General features: G+C 35.5%; 1 protein-coding gene across 2 annotated transcripts in view; it reads left to right on the forward strand.

Moving 5' to 3' along the window:
• LOC136029321 (fasciculation and elongation protein zeta-2-like) overlaps positions 1 to 26,455 on the forward strand; it is a 95,154-nt gene that overhangs the window by 53,947 nt on the left and 14,752 nt on the right. The window contains exons 1-2 of one of the 2 annotated variants that reach the window (XM_065707591.1): positions 2,943 to 3,061; positions 18,277 to 18,373. In XM_065707591.1, the coding sequence (XP_065563663.1) occupies positions 3,033 to 3,061; positions 18,277 to 18,373 (126 nt within the window). In that variant the 5' untranslated portion in view covers positions 2,943 to 3,032. Of the gene's footprint in view, positions 1 to 2,942; positions 3,062 to 18,276; positions 18,374 to 26,455 lie in introns of those variants that run through there. The other variant, XM_065707590.1, reaches the window with a different exon arrangement.

Raw genomic sequence — 26,455 nt, forward strand, 5'->3', positions numbered from 1 at the left:
TATATATTTAAAATCAGCATTAAAATCCGATTCTTTTGATGTAGCTATTGGTAGCAAATTTTCATTTTTTAGAGTTTTGGTTTCTATTGAGCCGGGTCGCTCCTTACTACAGTTCGTTATCACGAACTGTTTGATAAAAATTCAGTTTTTTAGAGTTTCTTTTGCTATTTGACCGAGTTGCTCCTTACTTACAGTTTATTACCTCAAACTATTTTATTAAATAATCAGGCTTGTAATCCACTCTCAGAAAGGGTATTGGTGGCAGGAATGGATATTGATTTTATGACAACCTCTAATAGGCATTTCTTAGACCTATATTACAAGGCTTCCATGACTTGAGAAGATTAGTTTTCATGGAACTAAAGATTCCCTGCTGAAAATCTAGAGTGAGGTGATAGATACAGATGGTAACGAAGCTTGCCTGACATTGACTACTGAAACCGTCTTGTGATCCCTACAAACTGGCTTGATTCTGTAGTGGCTGAATCACAGGGACTGTCATGGCACTTGCATCTACTGATACAGATTTCAGAAAGGCCCAATCCATGGCTCTTGCTATTTTACTCTCAACTCGGAGAAGGTCGTCAGGGGTAATATACAGTTTCTAGAAACGCGGACTGAGATATGTGGCAATTTTGACGAGTGTGATCTGAACAAGGCCTATAAGCCTAGTAGGCATTTTATCTGTCCAAACCTTTGGAGGTTCTCAACAACATTTGAGAGCCACCCTAACTAAACGTAGTTAGAGAACGGGCTATGCCATCTTGTGTATACAGCTATGCATGCTGTGTCTCAGCATCTACGAGTCAGTATGTTGAATAGATTATTCTTCTGCTCTGCCATTTGCGAAACAGGTTTTATCTTAGATCTTTTCTTCTGGACGTTCACCGGTAGATACCAGAAAAAGTAGAAATAATATCGTTTTCGATTACGTTCCGATATCGATATTTTGTGCGACATGTCGATTTCGATATCCAACATCCCCCAACACTACGTTTTATATGATTCGTTTTCTCCAGGGACTCATTGTAATTCTAACAGTTGCTTCTCTTCTTACCACAGATCTCGTTGACGATTCGATATTACCATCCCTGTCGCTTATCTTTCAGCCGCAGATTTCTTCGTCCATTATTTTCATTTGGAATTTGTTGTGGTGCTTGTTGTCGCATGTCTTCTAGCCGCAGATCTCGTTGCGCTTCATTTTCTGCCTCATTACCTCAGAAAATTTCCCATGTTTTTTGCTTTAGCTGTTAGGATTCATTCAAATATGTGTAATTTCACACGACGTCATAGATACGAAAAAGTTCTTTCCCTTCTTCTTCCCAGTGGTTATATTTTTGCCTTAATTGAGCTGTTACATAATTCAGTAACTACCAGGAATGTTCAAATGCCTATGCCCTCTGAAAACTCTAAATTACGGATTGGCATAAATATCGTTTTATTCTTTAATTTAAAGTCGTAGGGTGGCAAATTAGCAGTTTGAGTTAAATTGAGAAATTTTGGCATGAATTTAACTCCTCCTTCCTGTTTATCCTTCGCATACTCTAAAATAATACGTTCCTTATTCCATTGTAATTTCTGAAATGTTTAGATTACGCAATAGCATAATTGTGGTGTTTTTCCATTGATTTTAAGTTACATTTTCATTGGTCATTCAATGTGACTTTTTGCTCTTTCTTGTTCCATGCCTTTTTCACTAGCTGTTCAGAGCCGTTTGTCATCTTGTGTGGTTTTGCACGTGTCATGGATACTAAAAACAAGTTCCTCCTTCCTGTTTATCCTTCACGGACTCACACAAGTTAAACTAATACGTTCCTTCATTCCATTGTAATTTTGCTTTGTCTTCTAACCGCAGATTTCATTTTGCAATATTTTCGTTAGAAATTCAATATGGCTCTTGCTGTTTCTTGTTCCATGCCTTTTCCTTTAGCTGTTCAGAGTAATTTGTCATCTTATGTAATTTTGCATGTGTCATAGGTACTAAAAACGATACGACCACTCCTGGAGGAGAAATGATGTAATTTTGTTCTTTGAATCTATATATAAATATAACTTCGCTCTCATGATCTTTTTTTCTAGCATGAGTTCAATTCTTGTTTCCTGTTTATCCTTCATAGACGCAAAATAACTTCATCCCGTTCTAGAGCGGTTAAGATTTTCAGGCGTGAATTCATTTTCTCCTTCCTGCGTGTTTTTGCAGACGCTAAAACTACCCTTCTTCATTCTAGGGTGAAAAATGAGCAATTTCAGTTGAATTAAGTAGTTCTGGCGTGAATTCAATTCCTACTTCCTGTTTGTCCTTCACAGACTCACGCACACTAAACTAACACGTTCCTGCATTCCATTCTAAATTTACTTTGTCTTCTAACCGCAGATTTTGTTGTACAAAATTTTCGCTTGCAATCCAATGTGATTTTTGCTGTTTCTTGTTCCATGCCCTTTGCTTTAGCTGTTCGGATTGGTCCTATCACGTTTGATGGTCCAGTTTGTTCATTTTCAGCAAAGGTGGATTTGCGTTTTTTGGGTTGTCCTCGTGACGTCATTTACATGAAAAGTGTGTTTCCAAAATTAAGGCTATAAACGAATTTTCTATAACTCCTGACTTATCCAGATCATTTTTTTTCAGTCCAGGGAATCACAGGTGCCAATTTTTAAAAGAGGAGTCGTTTCCACGAAAATTTTTATACATACATAAATAAAGAGCTGCTTGAAGATAGAGAGCAGATATGCTGAGTTTAAAATCCAAGTTTTCTTTGACATCAGAGAAGTAAATCTTGGCACTTGTTGACTAAAATGTTTGGCTATAGATGATTCCGTTTTGGCTGTAGAGCTTATCAGAAAACTCATGAAATTGTTTATAAAATGGGACATTTTAGATATATCTGTAATTCCAACTGAATAGTCCTTCACCTTTTTCCTTATCTTCGTCTTGTAAAGCTTATCTAATTTGGAGGACTTTTAAGTAATGTTTTGTCCGATAAGAGTAGTCTTGTAAGTGAACCTGTATTTGGATTCAGGCGAAACTTGTAAAAATGGATACTGAACTAGGAGGTTTTGTCGAGTAAGATTCTTGATAGTATAATAGAGTATGTAATTTGTATCAGGGTTTAGTTTTGTTTCTTGCTTAAATTTCAGACCAAGTATGTACGTGGTGTGACGAGCATTTCAGGGTCTGAACGCTCATAAAGCTAACGATCTAGAGATTTTCACAACATACAACGATCATCAAATAATTCACTTGTTTCGTTGGTATTTTGTCTGGATTGAAGAACTTTACGTAGAACTAGTTTAGTTTAGCAGGTCTAGAGATATAGTAGGTCCAATGGAGTCGAGTAGTTCCAGTAGAGTCCTCTATTGGGACTTGTGTTGGCTCATGGTCTCTGCTTAAAGCTATTGGTGTGAGTGGAGTCTTTTAGTTAAGATTTCAGACTAAATTAGGTACCCAAAGGTTTTATGAATACATACTCGATCTAAAAGTTAGAAATACATCACACAATTCCACGTTTATTTGGTCTCGGTTCTCTTCCAGAAAATCTGTGGACTGAAGCCAATGGGAAAAACTTGGCAATAACTACAATGAAAGGTCAGTTACTGATTGAAAAAAAAGTCGCAAAGTTTCTTGTTAGTAATGAAAGCTAGGATTATGTAGACCGGTTGTTTGTTAAACCAGTTGATATGTAATATGCTTGAGATTTCTTTTCTATTGATGGTAATGCAGATGCTGCCAAGCGTAAAGTTTAGTTTGAATTTAAAACCAATGCTGAAATTGTTATTTAATTTTTTGTCAAGGTGGCATTTGCCAGATTAAAAAAGTCACAAAACTAAGTGAGCCTTAAATAAGGGATGTTTTGTTTTATTAAAATATGAAAATATGAAGTTGAGCATCTCGAAATTGGGATCTAGTACGAATTAGATATCTGCCAAATTTGGCTTTTGAATAATTATAAGAAATAAATTCAGAGAAAAAAAGACGTGGATATGACAGATTATAGTGGGTATAAGATTTTGCTCGTTGCTGTTGAAAAGTCTGAAGCGATGGGACTGTTCCCATTCTCTTACGCCACGGAGTTTTTGACTTTTTGAGTTCACTATTTCCCCAAGTTTCTTTCTTTGTTTCTTGTTATTTTTTTCTTGTTTTATTTTTAAGTTCTGGATTTGCATCGACTTTGAAGTAATAAAATAGAAAGTTGGGTATAAGACTAAAAAGAAAATAAAAGTCAGAAATAATAGTTGAAGATGGTTGAATAAAAGTTCGAAATGGTTGAATAGTTTATTGATGCTCTTGTTAAACGTTTATGGGTAATAAAGTATTCAACCAGTTTGAACTATTATCTCTGACTTGTATCTTCTTTTTAATTCTATGCTCGACTTATTTCTATTTTAATTTGCCATTACAGCTTTATTTATTATTACCAGAACATAGAAAGCTTTCGATTGTCGCGCATAAATATAAATATACAATAAAGCACCGGGACATACTAATATGAATAAATACTAATGCAGTAAAAACATCCTCAATATCTGAGGGTTAAACCTGTAATCCTTATATTCACACTGGTAAAGATCACTACTGGGTATTCAGCTCTTAAATTGTCCAAAACTTTCAGAACATCCTCGGCAAGGATGGTTTCATTTGTTACAAACTTGAGAAACAAAACATTTTCAGTCGATTCTTCTATCCACTTCTAGGGGATACAACTTTCAATTTTGTTTGTTTGTGGTTTGTTTAAGCCTGCGATTCCCAACGTGGGAAGCAGGCCCCACCCAGGGCCAGATTTAAGGCTTTGAAACTTCTAGTCCCAAGCGTTTTTGCCACTTCGTTTTTGCGGAAATCCCCAAAAAATCGGGGATAGTGGAAGCAATGAACAGAACACAACTGATGAACCAAAAGTAATAAAAGAGATAGGTGATACCGAACTCTCAGCTACCATTCTTGGGAGACATCTGACAGTTTTCAAGTAGCCACAGAATTCTTGTGCTGTTTTAAAATCACTTCTCTGTGAATAGGCAGCGCGGCGGCGTAGTGCACCCGGCACTTTGACGATAAATCCCATCAGTCTATTTTTTGTTAAGAAAAATCCTTCAATTTTACTTTATTGCACCTCCGCGAATTGTGCGCCCATAGGCCTGGGCCTAGTGTGTCTATTGCTAAATCCAGGCCCGGATCCACCGGTGGGGTATGAAAATATTTGGGTGATTCATACGCAGGACGTGCCCCCTTGGCTAACTACATTTTAGAGCCTTAATTAAAAAAAACAAGAACGATTTTTCATGTGCATGACGTCACATTCATATGCATTTAAAGAGCGAAAAAGATACCATAATAGTATTGCAATAACGTCATGCCTTGTTTAAAAGGTGTTTTATGCAGAAAATATTTTTCATTAGCACAAAATGTAAATAAAGGACGACCAAAAAAAAAAAAAAAAATAAAATAAAAATACTAAGTTGGTACCAAATAACCAATGACCTATTAAGCTTCTTTCATGTGACTACATTTACAATTTTGAACAGCAAAATTTGAATATCAGGGTTCATCAGGATTTAAAAATGCCTAGGTGGGGCTTGCCCCAGAATCGGTTGGGAACCACTGGTCTAAGCTCAATAAGTATAGGGAAATGTTGACAGACATGCTCATCCTGAGACAGGATATCATACATGCTTCGACTGAAGGATGCATACACAGTGACAAGGCCGTATCCAGGGGAGTTATCTGGTTTTACCCCCCGCCCCGAAATTTTGGTCTTGCTTTTAAAAAGGTAACAAAACGTATATAAACAAATTTTAGATGCGTTTTTTTGTACCCTCCCCCTTCCGAACAAAATACGCCCCAACCCCTGAAAAATATCCTCAAGACGACCTTGCACAGTGGCCATAGTTTTGTCTTAAATTTTGATCGATGACATAGCGCGTGTCTGTTGCTTCTTTTCGATTTTATCACCCCTTGTCCATCTAGTAACAAAATCCTGAGTTTTGTTATTTCCTAATGACGTCAGTTACTGTTTCCAGGGGTCTAGTCAATCATTCTGAAAGGACGTCTCTTCTATTTACAAATTAGTCATTTTGGGTTTTAATGATTTATTGTTTTGTATTGCGTCCAAAAAGGTTCAAAATAACTCCGAGTTTAGAAATAACAAAATATGTTATCGAGGTTGTGGGAGATTTGATATACTTAAACTTCATGTATATTAAGATATTTATTTGCGGGGAAAATTGAAGAAAAAAGGGCCGTTAAATCCATCTTTTTATCCAGCGTTAAGTTTATTTTCGTCCCGACGCGATTGTGGAATTCCCTGTTTAAGTCATCTGTTTGTCAACTGTTTCGGCTTAGAATATTTCTACCCATTTTAAGGGTCGAAGCATACATAGGCTCTTAGGTCGGGTAAGAGCAAATTAGATACTTGAATATTATACAAGAAACACTCGAGACGTTACCTGGTTTTCATCCCGGTTAGTTTGCAATGTATAGTGATAGAATATGGTGTCTGACCATGGATAGTTATATTTTACTTAAATATTTAGTTGGTATTTTGGTTAGGTTAGAATAGGTTTGTTTAGGTTTTGTATTTAATATATACTATGCTTTACCTCCCCCCCCTAATGTGCAAATATATAGCCCAAATTCGTTTCTGAACTATTCTATTTTTATACAAGAAACATTTGAGACATTACCTGGTTTTTCTCCCGGATAGTTTGCAATGTATAGTGATAGAATATTGTGTCTGACTGTGGATAGCTATATTTTAATTGAATATTTAGTTGGTATTTTGGTTAGGTTAGAATAGGTTTTTTTAGGTTACGTATTTTACATATACTATGCTTTACTCCCCCCCCCCCTAATGTGCAAATATATAGCCCAAATTTGTTTCTAAACTATTCTGTTTTAATCTTACTTAGGTATATTTCATTAGCATTAACCAAACTTCACTTCTCGTATAATACTTAAGTACCGCAAATTATATCCTTAAAACCAAGCAAGGACCGTGCATGGTCCTTTGCAGGATTTTGCATCCAATATTATTTGCAGGATTTTCCTAAGGCGCATGTGCTTTTCTTTCGCAGAGGGAAAGGGGCAGGGGCATCATTTTTTGGGGGGAGGGGGAGGCTGCTTCCAAAGTATTTGGAGAAAAAATTATTATATAGCCCATGTCCCTTGACTATCCGGATATGGACTCCTCTTTGCTAAGACTGGCAAATCATAGAAAAAATAAAGGAAATCAAAGAGAAAATCTTAAAAAAGGAGATATTTCATTCTCATATTTTTGCTGTTTTGATGAATTGGGATCCTAGCGCCGGAATAAAATCCAGCATGGATGTCCTGTAATGGGACATCCATACAGAGTCCTGTAATGGGATATCTCCCAAATACCCATGAACGTGGAAGTAATCAAATATTTTAGCCCATAAGTACATTTTTTTTAAATGTTTTTATTTTTATATCATCTAATCTTCCTCTTGGAGAAGTGCGATTTCTTCCGAAAGTTTCATTCTGAACACCTATCTAGCTACCTATTATTTCGGTCTTCTTTTGTAAGCTTTTTACAGTGCACGGTTGGAGACACAAGAATACAAAATAAAAAAAATGAATTTGGTATCCCAAAAAAATGTCGATGAAATTTAGACTTTTAACTCGATGAAATATAGGTTAAAGGGTCATATTTAGGCTAGTATTCTTGAAATAGAAATTTGCTGCTTTATTTTTCTCTCATCTTTTCTCTAATCGGTGTACACTTTCGAAATGGGACGCACTTGAAGTGAACGATGTTTCCTAAGCCTTCCTGCTAATGTTTCTAAAAACTAATACATATTCATTGCTTATAAGCTTTATCAGCAGACTATCTCAAAGTTCCAAGCCACTCACCACATGGTCGTTGAATATTTCTCTGAAGCACTGTTTTGTAGTCGGAAATTCTTTCTTAGTTAAGGAAATTGATCATTATTATTATCTTTTAAACGATTTCTGAGTTTGCAATGATGAATGAAAGGTATGTTTGTATCTTAGAATGTAGGAGTAGTGATTAAAATGGTATTTCCTTGGCTAACATTTGGAGATGAAGCCGTACGACTAATTGAGCAATCGTGGTTTTGTGGCGCGGCTTTAGTGCTGATTAAATAAAAAAAAAGTTTGTTTATCTGAAAGTAAGGAGCGACATTAAAACGATAGAAGAGCGACATTATGAGCCATACAGTACCATAAAAGTAAATACATACAAAAGAAAATTAACCCGTGTCTGCGGATGCTTGAATTATGCAGGCTTATCTTAGTTTTGACAAGATTTTGAAGAAATTGAATGATTGCTGAGGGGAAATTAGGGTCGAGGGGGGCAAACCAATCTCTGGGATAGGAAATTGCCCCCCCTATCCCATAGCAAATTATGCCCCTGTACAACAGTAATCTGCCATAATATGAGTATCCTATCTTTCTTGGTAGTGATCCTCCATAGTCTTTATATCTTGGTGAAATCTTTCACCTGAAACCTTTTCTTCAGTGGCGGCACCTTCATTCTATGGGAAACAGTTGAAGTGGCTATGAAGCTAGTGAAATGTAATAGTCATCTTAGATTCAGGATTTCTGAAACTTATAAGCATCAAGTTTACCAGTGTAACATAGTTTCCAGCTTTACGGTTATCCAAAAAATCATTTATGACTTAGACTAATGGTGTCCATGCTTTTTGCTCAGCCTCATTCATGGAACATACCAAAACGTGATCTTTCATGAGTTTTCTTATTTGCGGGCCATCAAAAACTCGAGCTTTAATCTATTCTATGGTCGCACGAGGCGTATATATGCAAAGAATGATCTATTTTTAGTTAGAACTACCACAAACTGCTTCATTAGACCGAGCTTAATATGCAATGGTGGTTTCATTACTAATATTCGTGTTTCCAAGAATCATATTTTCTCTCTGAAAAGGCGTAGCGCCCTTTGATCTACCCTGTTATTTAACTCTATGGAGATCTAAAGTCCCATAGGAATTGATGCTTAAAATCTTTTGGTAGATCAAAGCCAAAGTTTATTTACCTCCTATGCACAGCGCCAAAATTTAAAGTCTCCTTGGCTCATATTCCCCCTTCATTTCAATGCCTTTAAGTTTTACCTTCAAACCCCGAGCCATTCTCAAGATATTGCAAATATAGGATTTCGAGCACCTTTGGTACATGCAGTGTCTTACGATTTACCTCTGCCTTTCTCCTCCCTAAATCAAAATTAGAGTTCACCTCACCTTTTCTCTAGGATTATCTGAAAGTTTCAAGTTTAACCTCTGGCGCACACTGTTTTTTTGTTTTTTCAATTTACTGTACTAGTTTCGTCTTCAGAGTATACCCTAGAGAAACTCTGGGACTCTTGGTCTAGTGAACAACCCGTAAGAGCTCCTAGCTGATCAGAAAACCACGTTATGATGATAGAAGGTAATAAGCTTACCTAAGCTATGGTCGAAATTATCCTGTCGAAATTATCGTTAGAAGAAAAATCAGTCACCTGACATCCATAGCTTAGGTAAGCTTATTACCTTCTATCATCATTATGTATGAAAGTCAGGTTGGCCTCAGAGAATATATTAGAAAACCACGTTCGAAGATGGGTGCCTTTCTGCTATAAACTTTCAGTGAGCAATAGGTAATTTAAAGAATTTAGGGTTATTACCCTTAGGCTGTTCGGGTGATTTTGACCTTGGAGGCTTACTTGAGAGGGAGTCCGGGTACCTTCAAATTTTTTTGGCCTATAAAAATCTTCTAGTTCCAGGGAGCCTGTCACTAGAACTTCGAAATCAAATGAGCCCTCTCCCAAAACCTTTTTGGTAGTTTGGGTGTGTTTACGAAAGCCTTTTCGATACGAAGCAACCGAAAAATCTTTTGTGCCCCTTCACAGGCCCTGTTTTGGCTGAACTATTTTTTCTTCGATTTTCCTTTCTGTATCGAAGCTCCCGTAAATCGAGAACTTAAGTATGTAAGTTTCAAGGCAATTGAAAAAAAAAGTTTTTTGGCCCATTTTTAAAGCTCCATTTCGGAAATGGGGCTTGTCCTGAAATATTTGTTTGTACATTAAGTACCTCTTGACCCATAGACTGACGGCTATAAATTACAAACTGATGAGGGACATGTTTTCTGGCCTATCTCTTCCTACGAAAAAACATTTAATCTTTTTTACCTAGAGACTGATTCGTGAACCGCGAGCGATTCTTCAATTTCAAGCAATTCCCTTTTTTTGCATTATAAAACTTATGTGTAAACAATTGACAATTTGCATCATTTAGGACCCTTCTCCAGAGGTTCCGGTGGTCGTGCTATCCCTGGATGCTTATTTATTAGACTTCTTGACTATTTCAAACAAAATGACCATCTTAAGTGACCCCCCTACCAATTTTGTATGACCACCCTTCCATAGAAAATGGCTGGGGAAAAAGTATTTTGAAAGGAACTAATTAAAATTGATCAGGAACAAAATAGTTCTTTGGCGCGTTTCCGGACCTCCTACCCTCCCACAACAAAACACATTGACCCAGATAACCATCTCTGAAAGTTTCAAGCCAATCACATACCCAACATCAAATAAGGCCCATTTTCTATCATAGAACATATGTTTAAACATTTGCCAATTTGCACCATTAAAGGCCTTTACCCCAGGGCCTGTGGGGATTATGTGATCTCTGGATGTTTCTTGATCCTCTCTGTTATCTTTATCAAAGTTTTTATCTAACAATTTTAATCAGATGTCTTTTGAGGTTGCGGAGAAGGGGTAGCAAAAATACTTTAAAAAAATAATACATTGAAGGCCTATGTATCTTTACTACAGGTAGTGTTAGAGCTTTCGCTATGATAGTGCATAGTCACATTAGATACTTTTTAAAGGTACTGGTGTATTTTTGTCCCCATTGTTGTCCTCCCTCCCCCCTAACAGATATGATGGAAATAATGCTTCTACTGTGATGCAAAGTATGCTTGTGTCCAGTGAAGAGAAGGTTTTTACTGGTGAAGTAATGATCCGCGAAAAAATGTATGGGATGTACCCTCTATTCTTTGCCTGTTTGACTTTGCTGCCTGTTTGACTTTGATGCCTGTTTGACTTTGCCTGTTTGACTTTGATCGAAACTTATTGGGTAAGACGAGGGGTCACCGTGTTTCAGAAATTCCATGCACCAGGTCGCGCGTGACAAGCCTAGCGAAAGCGTTACAAGCGTCCTGAAGACTGTTTCAAGCGTGATGGGACTATGTCGCACGTAGTAGGACTTTGCCACGCGCGATAGAACTCAACAGCACAAATGGCGCTCAGAGATGAACAGCACGCGGCAGAAAGTGGGTGACCCTCGGGTTAAGAAAAAACTGCCTTGGCATGCTAATACAATATTTTTTTTTCTCACCTAGATACATATTACCTCCATAAATATAGGGGTGCTGGTTGGGCTGATTGAAGAGGGGGCTGGTTGTGCACTTGCCTCCCACACATTTAGGCGCTTATGGGAAGACAGTAGTGCATTTTTTTAAGGAACATGTTTTTTAAGGAACATGTTTTTTTAAACCTTCACCCCCTAGAAACGTTCTTATAGACTGCTACAGCCCCTCCTCGAAAGGTTTATCCAGTTATTCTGGTTCACGCATATCCTAGACAGTTATGTTTGTGATATTACTTAAGAAGCTCTGGTAATGTGAAAGGGGTCTGAGAGAGCAGTTGTTGCATTATTTAAGCAATTGTTGGGAATTCACAGGAATATATTTTGAGGGAGGGGAAGACCATGAAGTCGAAAATGTCGGAAGAATAAACGATTTTGCTCGGGAAACAAAGAATATTGCAGAACTTTGCGTGGCGGTTAATGGACCCTCCCCTTCCCCAACTTTCCGGCATTATTGAATTTGATTTTTAATTATATGCTTCATAGTGCTATGGATAACTTCAAATTAGAGGCATTAACCTTAGCAAATACATGCACAAATGTACTTATACTCTCAAACGTAGACACAGACAATAGATTGGCAAAAATAGATTGGGGATAGTGGGCGGGGATTTTTAATTCTATCAAAAATGTTATTACTTGTTCAGTTTAAATGCAAGGACTCTCAATTCGCACTGCTCTTTGTAGGCTACTTCACTAACTATTTAGGGAATAATTCAATTTAATGATAAATACATCAGCATTAGGAGAACTTCTCCCCAGTGGCAATAACTGCTGCTGCATAGTTCTTTGGCTTTTAAGTCCTGTTTAGGTCCCGGGAATCAATACTAGTTTGAAGGGCACTTGACATGGAACTTTCACTGTTTCATCAATTTTGTTTTCTTTTTTGCTGCGAACATGGTGGTGACCGTTCCCTTTTGAAAATCTTGTACACCCATATTACAAGTGCTACGCAAAGTATGCGAGTCATGTGAGGATCAGTTGAGTGGTGGAAGTATTGGTGGAGTACAAAGTATGCTACACGTGGTGGAACAGTCTGTGCTCGAAACTTAGCTTAAACCATATGATGGAGAGTTGGCAGTCCCTCGAGACTTGACCAATTGTTTTTTGTTTAGATTAAGCAGACCCACTTGAAAGAAGTGGTAGTATTCAAATAGAAAACTTGAACACTACCAATATTGTCCAAGTATATGAGGGGGCTGTCCCCACCTCACCCCCTCACTCTTTACGTTCAAGTTAGACATTCTGCCTCAAATGATTTAACAGCGCCTGTTCAAAAACTAGAGCAATTGCATTGGGATATAAAGTATCTTTCACAATGTCTCCAAAATGTAAGAGCTCATTGATGCGTATTTGCTTTTATGTACCAAAAACGTTAAAATGAAATAAAATTCTTTAAATTGGTTCAATGGAAACATAAAAAACTATGTACATCTTTAAAAAAATTAGGAAAACTTGGAATTCAATTCTTAACTAAAAAGATATCCAAATGTTGTCATGCAGCTTTAGTACTTAGCGGCCATCAAGTTAAAAGTAAGGAACGTGTTTGAAAAATCCGTAGAAACGGTTCTAGTGCCGTTTTTAAGTGACTAAAAAGATTGGAGGATAACTAGCATCCCTCTCATGTCCCTTCTTTTCCCTAAGACATTCGATCAGAATTTGAAAATAGCCATTTGATTCAGCATAGTTGAAAGATCCAATAATTATGCATTTGGGGATGACATGACCCACCATAGTCCCTCGGGAAATGGATGTAAGTTACAAAATTTGCCGACTGTTCACATATTGTCAACCCTCGCTCTTTCGCTAAAGTTTGATTTTTTGTCGCAATTCTTAAAAGAAGACTGCTCAAACACAAGGACCGTTGAATTTGAGTGAGAAGTATTTTTAAAGAATTTTAAGACTTAAGCATAAAGAGCAAGAGTTGAGGAAGGGGCAGGCCCCCTCATATACGGAATAAATACTGTTCCTTTTAAGTTTTGATTTTACCCCTTCTTTTCAAATGAAAAACTTGTCTATTTTTATTTTGATAAAGTTTAAAATGAAATAGCTCAGTTAAATGAAGCTGATAAATGATTGTTTATATTAACAGTTTATTTTGTATGGACTGCACGGATCTTTGGGAACAAATTTGCCATCACATGTCACTACGCAGCATAAACTGAAACGCTGGACATATTGATTTTTGGTAGTTTTAAATGGGCTGACTTTTTCTGGATTGTTACTTAATAGGATTTTGCCCTTCTTCGGACTTTTTCTTTTTCGCCACAAAAAGGCAGAAAATACTATTTCCTGTGGCACAATCTCTTGCTGCTAAAAAAAGTCAATAGAAATTTATGTGTTCATTGAGCGAGCTCTCTTCAGATATTTTTGGACCACTGGTTGGATATGATTACTCCTGCGAAAGAAGAGCATATAAACACACATCTTTGATGGTCCATGCTTAAAAAAATTTAAATTTTGAAATTTTTTTTTAGGTAGGAGATTGAAATATTTGTAAGAAGATTCCCTGACATGCTGAATTTGACGTTGCAAGTTAATCAAAATCAGCTCCCATTATGGTGATGTCTCCCCTTCCTTTTCAAAATTAGGCACGTTTTCTCGGGTTCATCATTTTATACTATGAATTTTATATACTTAGAATCACCATCGAAATTTGATTCTTTTGATTTTCAATTTATTATAATTTTTTTTTAGTCTCTATAACTGCTTTAATTTGTCAATGAAAATAATCAAAAAAATATTTTTCTGTGAAATTCGAAAAAAGACACATTTTTCAAAATTTTTCTATAATTTTTCAACATTTTTCTAAAGGCAGATGAGGCAAATATTCCAAGTGGGGAAGATCTTCCCTGAAAAATGACGCCACGGACAGTTTGTTACCATGTATTCTTCGATGAAAGGAAATTTAGAGGGAAACGGCTGGATTAGAAGGTGGGAAAGGGCTCAGCTTGATTAGAGTGAATATATTATTTGCTGAATAAGCTAAATCCACTCATCTAGAATGACTGAGCTTTTTAAAAAGAAGTCTGTTGACTAAAAACCCTCTTTCTATCTAGCTCTCAATATTTTTTCAGGGGCTAATTCAAGGTCTAATACCATTCTTAATGCACCTCAGTTTGTTCTCTTTCTCATTCAGCGTAAGCCGATTTCGCTGTCTTCAAGTATTTTCACTTCTGCTTCTGTATTCTTTTTATTTTTTACTGTTTCTACAATTATTTTCGAAGCATTGCTTTACAAAAGATTCAGCACAAAAGGATTCAATAAATACAAATTTTCAAAATGAAATGGAAGAGCGACGTTTGATTCTAAAAAAAGCGGAAATTATTTTGTAAAGGAGGGGGGGCTGTCACCAAGCATTCCATGGTTGTTTCCCTATTTTTTCTAATTGTTTTCATGGATTTGGTCAAATTCGCATCTCATACTATGGCAGAATTATCTACATAGGTTTGATTAATTAAAATATAAAAAATCTTTCAAATGCGTTTCAGATGCTTACACTGAAGCAATATGACACAAACGGATATGTTAAGATTGAAGCTTTCTAACAGAAAGCTGGGAAAACGACCCCTAGGTATGTAAATGGTCTGTTGAATTCCTGATCCAGTTGAATTCCCCAATTATTTTACATATGCTTATTCAGGAAAATGACCATGTTAATTGGTAAAGCCTTCATTGCTTTTGGGGGTCCAAAACAGATGCTGAAATACTTCACTGTATCCAAAGTAAGCAGTCGCGGGCATCTGGTTGCCTGCATTTGAAACCTAGGGCGGGCGCGCGTTTAAAGGTGGCTACATCTTGAAATTTATGTACCCTTAAACTAGGCAGTCATAAAAGAAGAGTGTTTTCCTAGATAAACGATCTCCTTGAAGCATTCTTTGCAATCATAAATGTGTTTCACAAATACAGTGAGAATAATTAACGCCATGCGTCTTTCTCAGAGGAAATGTTTGTTTTGTAGGGAAGACCATTAAGAAATGATTTTGTGCAAATATTCATTTTATTTTTAGTCCACAAAGCAGATTTCAAGGGCTTGGGATTAGTTAACTCAATAAAGGAAACGTCTTAATTTCTCAGTTTTACTGTTACCAGCGAAGCTCATTCAAATCGAGATTAAGTTGTAACTCCACCGCCCTAACAAGGGAGAGTAAAGCAGGGTGGTATATTAAAGGAAATAAGATTTTAGACCGAAAAACAATTCTGTCTGTTTCATATATAGATGGTATCGAAGAAAGTGGGTGTTTGCTTCGCAAGGTTGTTAAAGTGGGTGATTTACTGTCAGTTATAAATCGTTCCTGAGGTGTCTTGTTATTGGTTATCTAGTGGAATAATAACAACAACTCGCCCGCTCTTTCAGTCTGAAATAATGCCAACAAGAAGCAATGCTTAGTGGGGCAAAGATAACTGCTACTAGTACAAGTTTTGGCTTAATTTCTATCACTGACTTGTTTTTTTCTTCGTGCAAAATTCTTCTGTTTTTTTTCTTCGTGCACTGTTCATCCAGTGTTCTACACTCAAAACATGTTGGTTTTTGGTCAGATTTACACTATTTTGCTGCTATTCCTGCTTAATCAGCTGGTAAAGACAAAAGAAACTGAGGGGTCACCCATTTTCTATCTCCTGATGTACATCTCTGAGCGCCACATGTGCCGCGCAATTTTGCCACGTGTGGCCTGTTCAGCCACCCTAGACAAACTCCTTACAACGCTTGGCAGAGTTCTGCTGTGCTTGGCACACTTTCGCCTCTCTTGACACGCAAGTTACCTGGTGTACGTGATTACTAAAAGTCGATTACTCCTTGGGAGAAACCCTATTAGTGATATTTTATATTTGTCTCGATTCATCTTCATATATATACCTCCATTCCTTACACACACCACTGGCTTCAACCTGCAACTGCAAAAAAAAAAAAAAAAAAAAAAAAAAAAAAAAAAAAAAAAAATCTTAGCTGATGCAGACTATTGTAATTTTAAGTATGGTCATCAAACAGTTCGTGGTAACGGACTTTAGTAAGGAGCGACCCGGCTCGATAGTAAACGAAACTCTAAAAATTGGAATTTTGTTGCTAAAAGATATATCAAAAGAATCGGATTTTCATGATAATTTTAAATATATAAGTTTCATTAAATTTAGTCTACGTCATCAAAAGCTACGAGCCTGAGAAAATGTACCTTATTTTGGAAAATAGGGGGAAACACCCCCTAAAAGTCATAGAATCTTGACGAAAATCACACCATCGCATTCAGCGTATCAGAGAAGCCTATAGCAGAAATTTCAAGCTCCTATCTACATAAATGTGGAATTTCGTATTTCTTGTAACAAGACAGATCACGGGTGCGTGTTTATTTGTTTGTTCGTTTTTTTGTTTTGTTTTTTTCTTTTTCCCAATGGTCATCGTATCGACCAAGTGGTCCTAGAATGTTACAAGAGGGCTCATTCTAATGTAAATGAAAAGTTCTAGTGCCCTTTTTAAGTGACCAAAAAAATTGGAGGGCAATTACGCCTCCTTCCTCACCCCTTATTTCTCAAAATCGCCTGATAAAAATTAAGAGAAAGCCATTTAGCCAAAAAAAGAATTAGTATGCAAATTTCATTTTAATAATTAGGTGCGGAGAGCCAAAATCAAACATGCATTAATTCAATAACGTACAGAAATTAAATAAAAAACTAGTTTTTTTTAACTGAAAGTAAGGAGCGACATCAAAACTTAAAACGAACAGAAATTACTCCGTATATGGAATGGTTTTTCCCCTCCGCAATCCCTCGCTCTTTACGCTAAAGTTTGACTCTGCCACAATTCTAATTTTTAAAACAATTAAAAACTTTAGCGTAAAGAGCGAGGCGCTGAGGAGGGGAAAACCCATTTCATATACAGAGTAAATTTTTCGTTTTAAGTTTTAATGTCGCTCCTTACTTTCAGTTAAAAAAAACTAGTTTTTTTTTATTTATTTGCAACATTGACCAATATTTGCCCTAAGAGTTTAGCATTGAAAGCAAGCGGATGTGTAAAAAGCTATGGAAGCTTCTAGAATTGCCCATAAAATTCTTTTCTGTTCTCATGTTTCTTTCGGGTCATTCAGAAGAGGGTGTTAGGTTACACCCTTAGAATCAAAGCATTCCATCTTTGCCATTTAAAAGCATCAAGGTCAGTCCTAGTTATGCATTGAGGCTGATGTAGATTGTTTGCAGATGGTTCTTAGACGATAGTTTTATTATTTCAAAATAGTGGCGGCTGGTGAGTGGAAGAAATTTAGAATTCTTCGTTTCAAGTTCGGAAAACATTTTTCTGCGGATGGTAGAGTAGTAAAAGCTTAGCATGGTCATTTCTCCCAAGTAGATGACATGGGCGTAAATTTCTCACTGAAAATCGGCTAATCTCAAATAATGTCAATTTCTTCTTATCCACTATTAAAATCGTAATGGGGAAATATGGGGAAATGTGCCTCCAAAATCGGACAAGGAATTTAGTCCCATCTCTCTATAATAAACTACATAAAAAAATTAAATTTTTTTAGTTTTTTGGTCAAAAGAAACGTCTTTCTGTATTTTAGGACCGGAAAAAGGCATAATGACGGGCGTAGATGATTTCGGAATTCCTGATAATGTATCTTCTTTTAATGAAAGCCTCTATTGACTCTTATTAGTTTTTCTGTTCAGCAATTAAACTTGATTGGAGTTAGTATAAGCTATATTCAGGCTTTGCCTGTCTTCTTGATTAGACCTTTTAGATCTCTGTTTATGGTATTTTCATTTTCTTTTTCTTACAAAAGATAATTAGCTTCATAATCTGTAAAACAAGGCCTACTCTAATTTCTGATTTACTAAATGGTAGTTTTTAGGATGAAGTTAGTGAAATTATACAGAAACTATGTCTTTTTTTTATAGAATGTGGTGGACCCTAACTGGAAATTATGGAAGTCTTTTGCCCATTGATTGGTCAGGATCCCCTACCAAAAGAATAGTCAATAATGCCGAGAAAAAGGTAATGTCTTAACAGTACCCACTATTTGCGATTGTTATGTCTTCCTCTTGATTTCTTATGCATGATAATTTAAATAATTTGCCATCTTATGAGCAGGATTGTCATAACTCATGTTCATCCGACAGGATTGGACAGGCAAAAGCGTTAATGATCTTTTGTAATCTTGTAGATAGACTTTTTTGGGGTATAGAAATTTGTAAGATAGTGAGACTGTTACGTTCCTTTGTGATTAGGATGGAGAAGAATCGTTTTTTTTTAAGATTGGATGACTAGGCATTGCTATCAAATCAGTGCATTTTCTACTACAAAATGTACCGTATCGTTTTTTAAAATGGGTATAGGGTTTCACAACCAATAATCTTTAGGATATCTCGTATAATTTAAGATGCTGCTCTTAGGGATGTAGTTATATTTTCACTGTTTGAAGTTGAGCTCTTGGACAACCCTTTAACCATAGTTTAAGAAGAGTGTCGAAGCGTATTCGTCTTAAATTCTTCCTATATATTGTTTAAATGATTGATCCCCTGCCCCAAATTTCTCTTCTTGATGTTTTTTTCCTCTTTGTTTAGAAGCATAATTTCATTTAGCTCATATTTCCATCTTTTCTAATTTTTTGGATGTAAATTTCTTTTCTTGGTGTTTTTCCCTCTTCGTTTTTAGAAGGATAATTTCGTTTAGCTCATATTTCCGTCTTTTCTCATTTTTTGGATTAAATTTCTTTTCTTGGAGTTTTTTCCCTCGTCGTTTAGAAGGATAATTTCATTTAACTCATATTTCCTTTTTTTCTCGTTTTTCGGATTGAATTTCTTTTCTTGTTTTTTTCTCTCTCTTTGTTTAGAAGGATAATTTCATTTACCTCATCTTTTCTCATGTTTTGAATGTAAGATTTAGCGACATGCATTTTTATGTTATTTCTTTGACAATATTTTCAAACATGCAAAACTGACGTAAGAGGAACCTCCAGTGAGTATCCGAGAAAAAGAATAGCCAAAAAAAAAAGGAAAAAAATAACTACATACAACATTACCAAGGCAAAATAACAAAAGTAACCGTAAAATATTAAATAAACATATTGGTTGTATTTACTTCCTTTCTCTTGTTGAACCTTTGGTTTATATTAGGACAAATGGTAAAAAAAAACTACTTTTGCCGGAAGAACATATTCGACGATTTTGTTTATACTTCCTTTTGACTGTTCTGAGTGCTAGCTTAACCCCAACTATTCTATTATCAATAGATGCCGTTTCAAAACGACCTGATTTAATCTACTTTCCAAAAATTTAACATTATATCTAATGAGACACGGACCCTCGGATAAAATTCAATTTCTAACAAACTTAGACTGTGCTCGGTATAAACTCGTTTTGAATTTTTGTAGTCCTGCTAAAAACAGCTATAGGCCACTTATAGTGGCAGTACAATTTTTTAGTATATAAAATATTGTTTCAAAACAAAATCCTCTGCTTATTTTCAGAAAATTTCTGATTTCATCCAATGGAACTAGGACTTTTAATTAAAACACAAATTTTAATATTTTTCGATTATGCTCAGCAAGTTCATGTCTAGGATTTTTATTTTGGATGGGGGGGGGGGTGTATTAAAACTCAACAAAAATTCGTTTATATGTGTTTTGTTGGTTTTTTACGAGTCGGAAAAAATTCGATTAAGGTGGGGTGGTTCAAATGTGATACCCCTCCCGTCGGGATACGCCCTTGATGCTCAGTTTAAAGCTTGTTGTAAATTTGTGTAGCTGTGCTGAGAAACGCTACATCACTAGTGGCACTAATCGTTTTAATTTTAGCCTTTATAAAAGGCATTCGAGTATTCTCTCTTATTTTGTGTCCATACTCTGGCATACTCCTCGACCACCAATGTATTTGTCTTTATAGATAGATATGCAGTGAGTAGGCTATATGTCTTTTACAACGGATGCGATTCTTATAGGAAGTAGTCTTATCTTGAACACTTGATTGGTTTCTTTTTAGAATTGTTCTCAGATATCCTAGGATTTTTTATTCCCCTCCCTGTCTCAGTACAATATTTACTGTGAAAATGCTAAGTCAAAGGAAACTAAAGGATCACTGGTCTGAATATGAAAATGACCGGTAATCAAACAGTTCGTGGTAATGAACTGTAGAAAGGAGCGACCCCGCTTTATAGTAACTGAAACTCTAAAAAATGGAATTTTGATACCAATAGTTACATCAAAAGAATTGTATTTTAATGCTAATTTTAAATATATAAGTTTCATCAAGTTTAGTCTCACTCATCAAAACTTACAAGCCTGAGAAAAATTGCCTTCTTTCAGATAATAGGGGAAAACACCCTCTAAAAGTCATAGAATCTTAACAAAAATCACACCATCGCATTCAGCGCATCAGAGAACCCCAGTGTAGAAGTTTCAAGGTCCTATGGATATTCGTATTTTTTGCTAGAAGACCGATCACGGGTGCGTGTTTATTTGTTTGTTTTTTTTCCTTTTTCCCAGGGGTAATCGTATCGACCCAGTGGCCCTAGAATGTTGCAAGAGGGCTCATTCTAACGGGAATTAAAAGTTATAGTGCCCTTTTCAAGTGACCAAAAGAATTGGAGGGCACCTAGGCCCCCTCCCATGCTCATTTTTTCCCAAAGTCGCCGGATCAAAATTCTGAGATTGCCATTTTATTCACCATAGTCGCTAAACCTAATAACTATGTCTTTGGGGATGACCTACTCCCCCAGAGTCCCCATGGAGGAGTGGCTGCAAGTTACAAACTTTGGCCAGTGTTTACATACAGTGATGGTTATTGGGAAGTGTACAGACATTTTCAGGGGGATTTTTTTGGTTTGGTGGGAGAGTTGCATGGGAGGATTTTCCATGGAGGAATTTGTCATGGGGGAAGAGAATTTCAATGAAGGGGGCGCAGGTTTTTCTAGCATTATTTAAAAAAAACAATGAGCAAATAAATATGAAAAAGTCTTTCAACTGAAAGTAAGGAGCAGCATTAAAGCTTAAAACGAACAGAAATTATTACGTATATGAGGCGTTCACCTCCTCCTAATACCTCGCTCATTGCGCTAAAGTATTTTTAGTAATTTTAACTATTTATTTTACGGCCTTTGCGATTCAATGGTCATTTTTTAAACAATTGGGACATTTAAGCTTTGGTGTAAAGAGCGAGGTATTGACAAAGGGGTGAACCCCCTCATATACGTAATAAATACATACGAGTGTAGAAGTTCATTTCATAAGTTAATTCGTAACTTAGGTATATTTTTTACTAATGAAAAACGTTCGTAAAAAATTAAAAGTTCTAGTTGCCTTTTTAAGTAATAAAAAACTGGAGGGCAATTAGGCCTCCTCCCCCACTCCTTTTTTCGCAAAATCCTCCGGTTAAAACTATAAGAAAGCTGTTTAGCCAAAAAAAATTAATATGCGAATTTTGTTTTAATTATTTATGTTCGGAGAGCCAAAATCAAAACCTGCATTAATTCAAAAACGTTCAGAAATTAAATAAAAAAACAAGTTTTTTTAACAGAAAGTAAGCAGCGACATTAAAACTTAAAACGAACAGAAATTACTCCGTATATGAAAGGGGCTTTTCCTCCTCAACGCACTGCTCTTTATGCTAAAGTTTTTTTACTGTTTAATAAAGTAGAATTGTAAGAAAGAGTCAAACTTTAGCGTAAACAGCGGGGGGTTGCAAAGGGAACAACCCCTTTCATATACGGAATAATTTCTGTTCGTTTTAAGTTTTAATGTCGCTCCTTACTTTCAGTTAAAAAACTAGTTTTTTATGTAATTTCCAATAAAAGTGAAAGGAAATGAAAAACTTTACTTCAGCCAGAGTGTTTTCTGTGTGAAGACCTGCGATTAATTGATCTCTTATCTCCAAATTAGGGATAATCAGTTTGATTAGAAGGGAAATATTTAATTTTACTTTGGTTACTTAGAAGAGTTTATTCTCTTCCAGTGAATTAAGGACAATTCATCATTTTGAAACGTGCGCGCCTACTGAGGATCAAGAATATAAATTTATTGATTGATTGAATATTTCAATGACAGAGAAGAAATTATTACCAAAGTTGTACCTGAAAATCTTAACGGGATACTGCTTATTTTTATTCAAGGCTGTTAAAATAACTCATATTTTTTATAATTTTAAAGTTTGGCTAAATGAGAAAACATCTTTTTTTCTAGCACTTCTTACTCTATTACTAATTCCACTATATTCAACAAGTTGATAAAAGGCTTGGGAGGGTCAGGCTTCATTTAGAAGACAGTCGGCCATTTAAGAATATAAATATAACAATAACAATGTTTTTCAAAAAAAAATTAAGAGCTTCTTAAAATCGAGAGAAGTTAAGAAAAGTCAAACTTAGGAAGTTTAGAAAAATCTGCCACTTAAGAATATAAATAAAACAATAACATTGTTTTTTAAAGAAAAATTAAGAGCGACTAAGAATCTAGAGAAGTTAAGAAAAGTCAAACTTCAGGCGAACAGGAATTACTACGAATAAAGAAACCAAAATGAAACGAATACCACAAATAACAATGGAGACACCGTCTCCCTCTACCGCCCCACAGTTAAGAATGTCATTAGCGCTCGAAAGCCATGAAAACAAAATATAATGCCTCTAACACTGCCAGTTGTTAATCCTACTCTTGAAAGTTGCATTTAGTTATTATTTTTCCATAAAATTCAATGAAATTAAACTGAAGAACCGAAACATCGATGCAAATGAGTGGTTTTTCCCGAAGCAAAACTGAATTGCTTGTCACAAATAGGGTAATATAAAAAATTGCTTGATTTTTTCCTGGAAGCATAAGAAGTATTTTTTTTAGATGTAATTATAAAAAAAATATGCTTGCTTTGATATGATTTTAATTGATATTTTTAAAGGGTTTTGATTGTTTTAAAAAAGTTTTGGGTTTCGTTTCTTCATTCAGAGCTATATCTGCTCCTTTTAAATTTGAATGGTTCGATTAGTTAATTTCTACTCGTTTTAAGGTTTATTGCTCTTCTTGAAGTTCGCTGAAAACCTTTGATTTTTCAATTTATGTTCTTTTTTGAATTGGCGTTGGTTTATTATGCACTAATTGCAGTGCTATTGTAAAAGTAACGGGAGAAGTAGCTGTAATAGTAGTACCTACCCCATCCCATATTCATTGCCTTCTCCCCAAAGCTATCTAGTTTCATCGCCTTCTGACCTGACTTCATACCCGCAACTGCAATCATCATCTCCGCCATCATGTTTTTCGCTAAAGGATCTTAAACACTTATCTGTAACATGACAATCTTCCCAAGCATCACATGCACCGCACCATCTACCCAATTTTTCCTTCTCTACTATTTTTCAAAACTTTCTCCATAATCCAGTTCATCAGTAACTTTGAGTCATGTTGATCCTGAGTGGGGACCCGCTGGCAGAAGGGAGTAAAGATTAAAATATAGCAGAAGAAAGTAAAATGCACTGCATAAAGAGATAACCCGATAAGCACATAGAAGTAATTATTGTTATGTGAAGCTTGTCGAGTTGTTTCTGTGTTGTCATAGAAGTATCCCACTTAATTATATATTTTACTCCAGTGGTCTTTTTATGGACTAGCTAAGCGAAAACATGTTGGATTTTTCTCTTTGTTCTCTTTTGACTTTAGATTCCTTACTTTTTTAAGCTGCTATGGCTATAAATTGTCTCTCTTTCTCAAAGCTGGGGATGCTTTATTGTAGGCCGACGAAATATTCTTTCGATTGCTCTTTCTTTTTTTTTCTTTCTGGTCATAGACCAGTTATATTCCTTACTTTTACCTTTGGTTTTGTTATGGTACACCAGTTGAGTTAGTTGATTTAAATTATTTATTTATAAGCTTTTGCCTAATTTGTGACATGTGGATTCTTTTCCTTGAGAATTGCTGAAGGATCATATCACCCTTGGAAGGACATTTTGGGGTCTTTTTACTGTCTGGTTGAAACGGCTGTTATGGAATTTTGGTATTTTTATGTCGCCTTGTGAAGTCGCAGATTACAGGACCGCTTTCCAGTTGGTTTTGACCCTTTAAAATAACGCTATAATTTTTCATTTGCAATTGGTGAGTCACGCTCAAGCTCCTCTGACTAATCGTTTTATGAGATGAGGCCAGAAGAAAACTAATTTTTGACGTTGTTCTTTAGGTCGCAGCTTGGTTGTTTAGTTTTTCCTAGGTTGCAGCAGTAGCTATAACCTAGGAAAGAGTGAACGACGGCCCTCAGTAGCCGAAACTAAAACATTCTCTAGGAATAAATATTTCCATGCAACACTATTTTAAAAATATTAATTTTCATTTAGGTTCATCTGAACTATAATTCATAACTACGATCTTTTTTAGAGTTTTGAAAAGAGCGTGAAATCAGCCAATATTAAAGCCAAATTGAAATAGAAATTACAGTTTTGGAGTCTCCGATTTAAAAGCTTTTACTGGAGGTACACAGTTTCCATCTTAAACAATAAGAAAAGTCGTATTTTGCATGGATAGCATTCATACGATGTCTCTCCCTTTTTTAATCCATTGTTGCATAAGTCTTTGAGAATTTATTTATTACTTATCAGTCGATTACTTTTAACTGAGCGAACATGGGCCCTTTTACCTACTCCGTAGCGTAAGCCTAAGTCAGATGACTATACGAAACCGCTTTAATGTTCATTTAACTTAAGCTTGTTCAGTTAACTCAATTAGTAATGCGGATAATTCATATCTACTAAGTCCTGAATTCCTCTAATTTTACACCCAGATCCGTTCCTAGGGAGGGGGGCAAACGGGACAGTTGGCCCGAGAATTTTGGCCTTGGGGGCCGCGGAATTACCTACTTATATCTAATTCTTCTCTTTGATTTGAGTCTAGAGGGGGTCCGGTAATTGATTTCACCGCCGGCCCTATGAATGGCTCTGCTGACACCCCGTGTCTACATCGACAAAATTGTAAAAAAGTGATAAGAGAGGAATTAAAAAATGATATTGACATTTCAAGTCAATCCTAAAGACTTATAATCCAAACTATGAAAATTATATCTTTTTTATGAATTTTTGACTTTATGCTTCTTCTTTTTTCTTTGGATAGAAGGCATACAATGTGTGTTGCGATAGAAACATCCTTATTTATGATTCACCGTAAAATGTATAGTCCATGAAATATTATCATTGCTGGTCATACCACTTTTTAACAATAGAATTTTGCCACAGGCTGAATTCCGTCATTATTTATAGAGTGATCAATAATGTTAAGGATGCCACCCAGGATATCTGGAGATTTGAAGCAGTCTAGTGATACAAGGGTGAATTTGAATAACAAAGCCAATTCTTTAAATCTGTTTTGTATCAACTAAGGTTTGTCATCCCATCAAGATGAATGAAAAGGCAGTCAAGAATTATTATAATGGATTAGGCCAACTGTGTGATTCCCTCTGTTTAAATGATTTATTCTAGTAGTTTAAGACACGAAATTCCAAAAGAAGAGATCTAAGGTCCTCGTGAACAGAGTGGTCACATAATTTCCGCATGACGAATATTTATATGGTCTATATATTTTCTTTTTAACGAGACTCTACTTTGACATACCAAACTGAGCGTGGTTGATAACTTTACTCATTTCCCCCAATTTGGTTTGATTTTCAAAAACGAGCTTCTCATAGTTTTTTTTGTTATATATATATATATATATATATATATATATATATATATATATATATATATATATATATATATATATATATATATATATATATATATATATACTTTACCATATATATTATATATATATATATATATATATATATATATATATATATATAAATTTGATTTTATTGATTATTTTAGTTTTGTGTTTTGTTTTAAGATTGGGTTTTTATATTTTATCAGCTTTATTCTTCACTGAGTACGGTCAAGCGGAGGTCTTGACAGAAATATTTGCATAACTTTTTTTCCATTTTTCCACTGGCTGTTAGTGTCCTCGTTTTCTCTCCTTTTAGCGATTTTATGTTTTGTCATGATTAGCCAGTTTGGTCTCATAAATTATATATATATATATATATATATATATATATATATATATATATATATATATATATA

This window comes from Artemia franciscana, chromosome 7 (genome assembly GCF_032884065.1).
Source record: "Artemia franciscana chromosome 7, ASM3288406v1, whole genome shotgun sequence".
NCBI lineage: Eukaryota > Metazoa > Arthropoda > Branchiopoda > Anostraca > Artemiidae > Artemia > Artemia franciscana.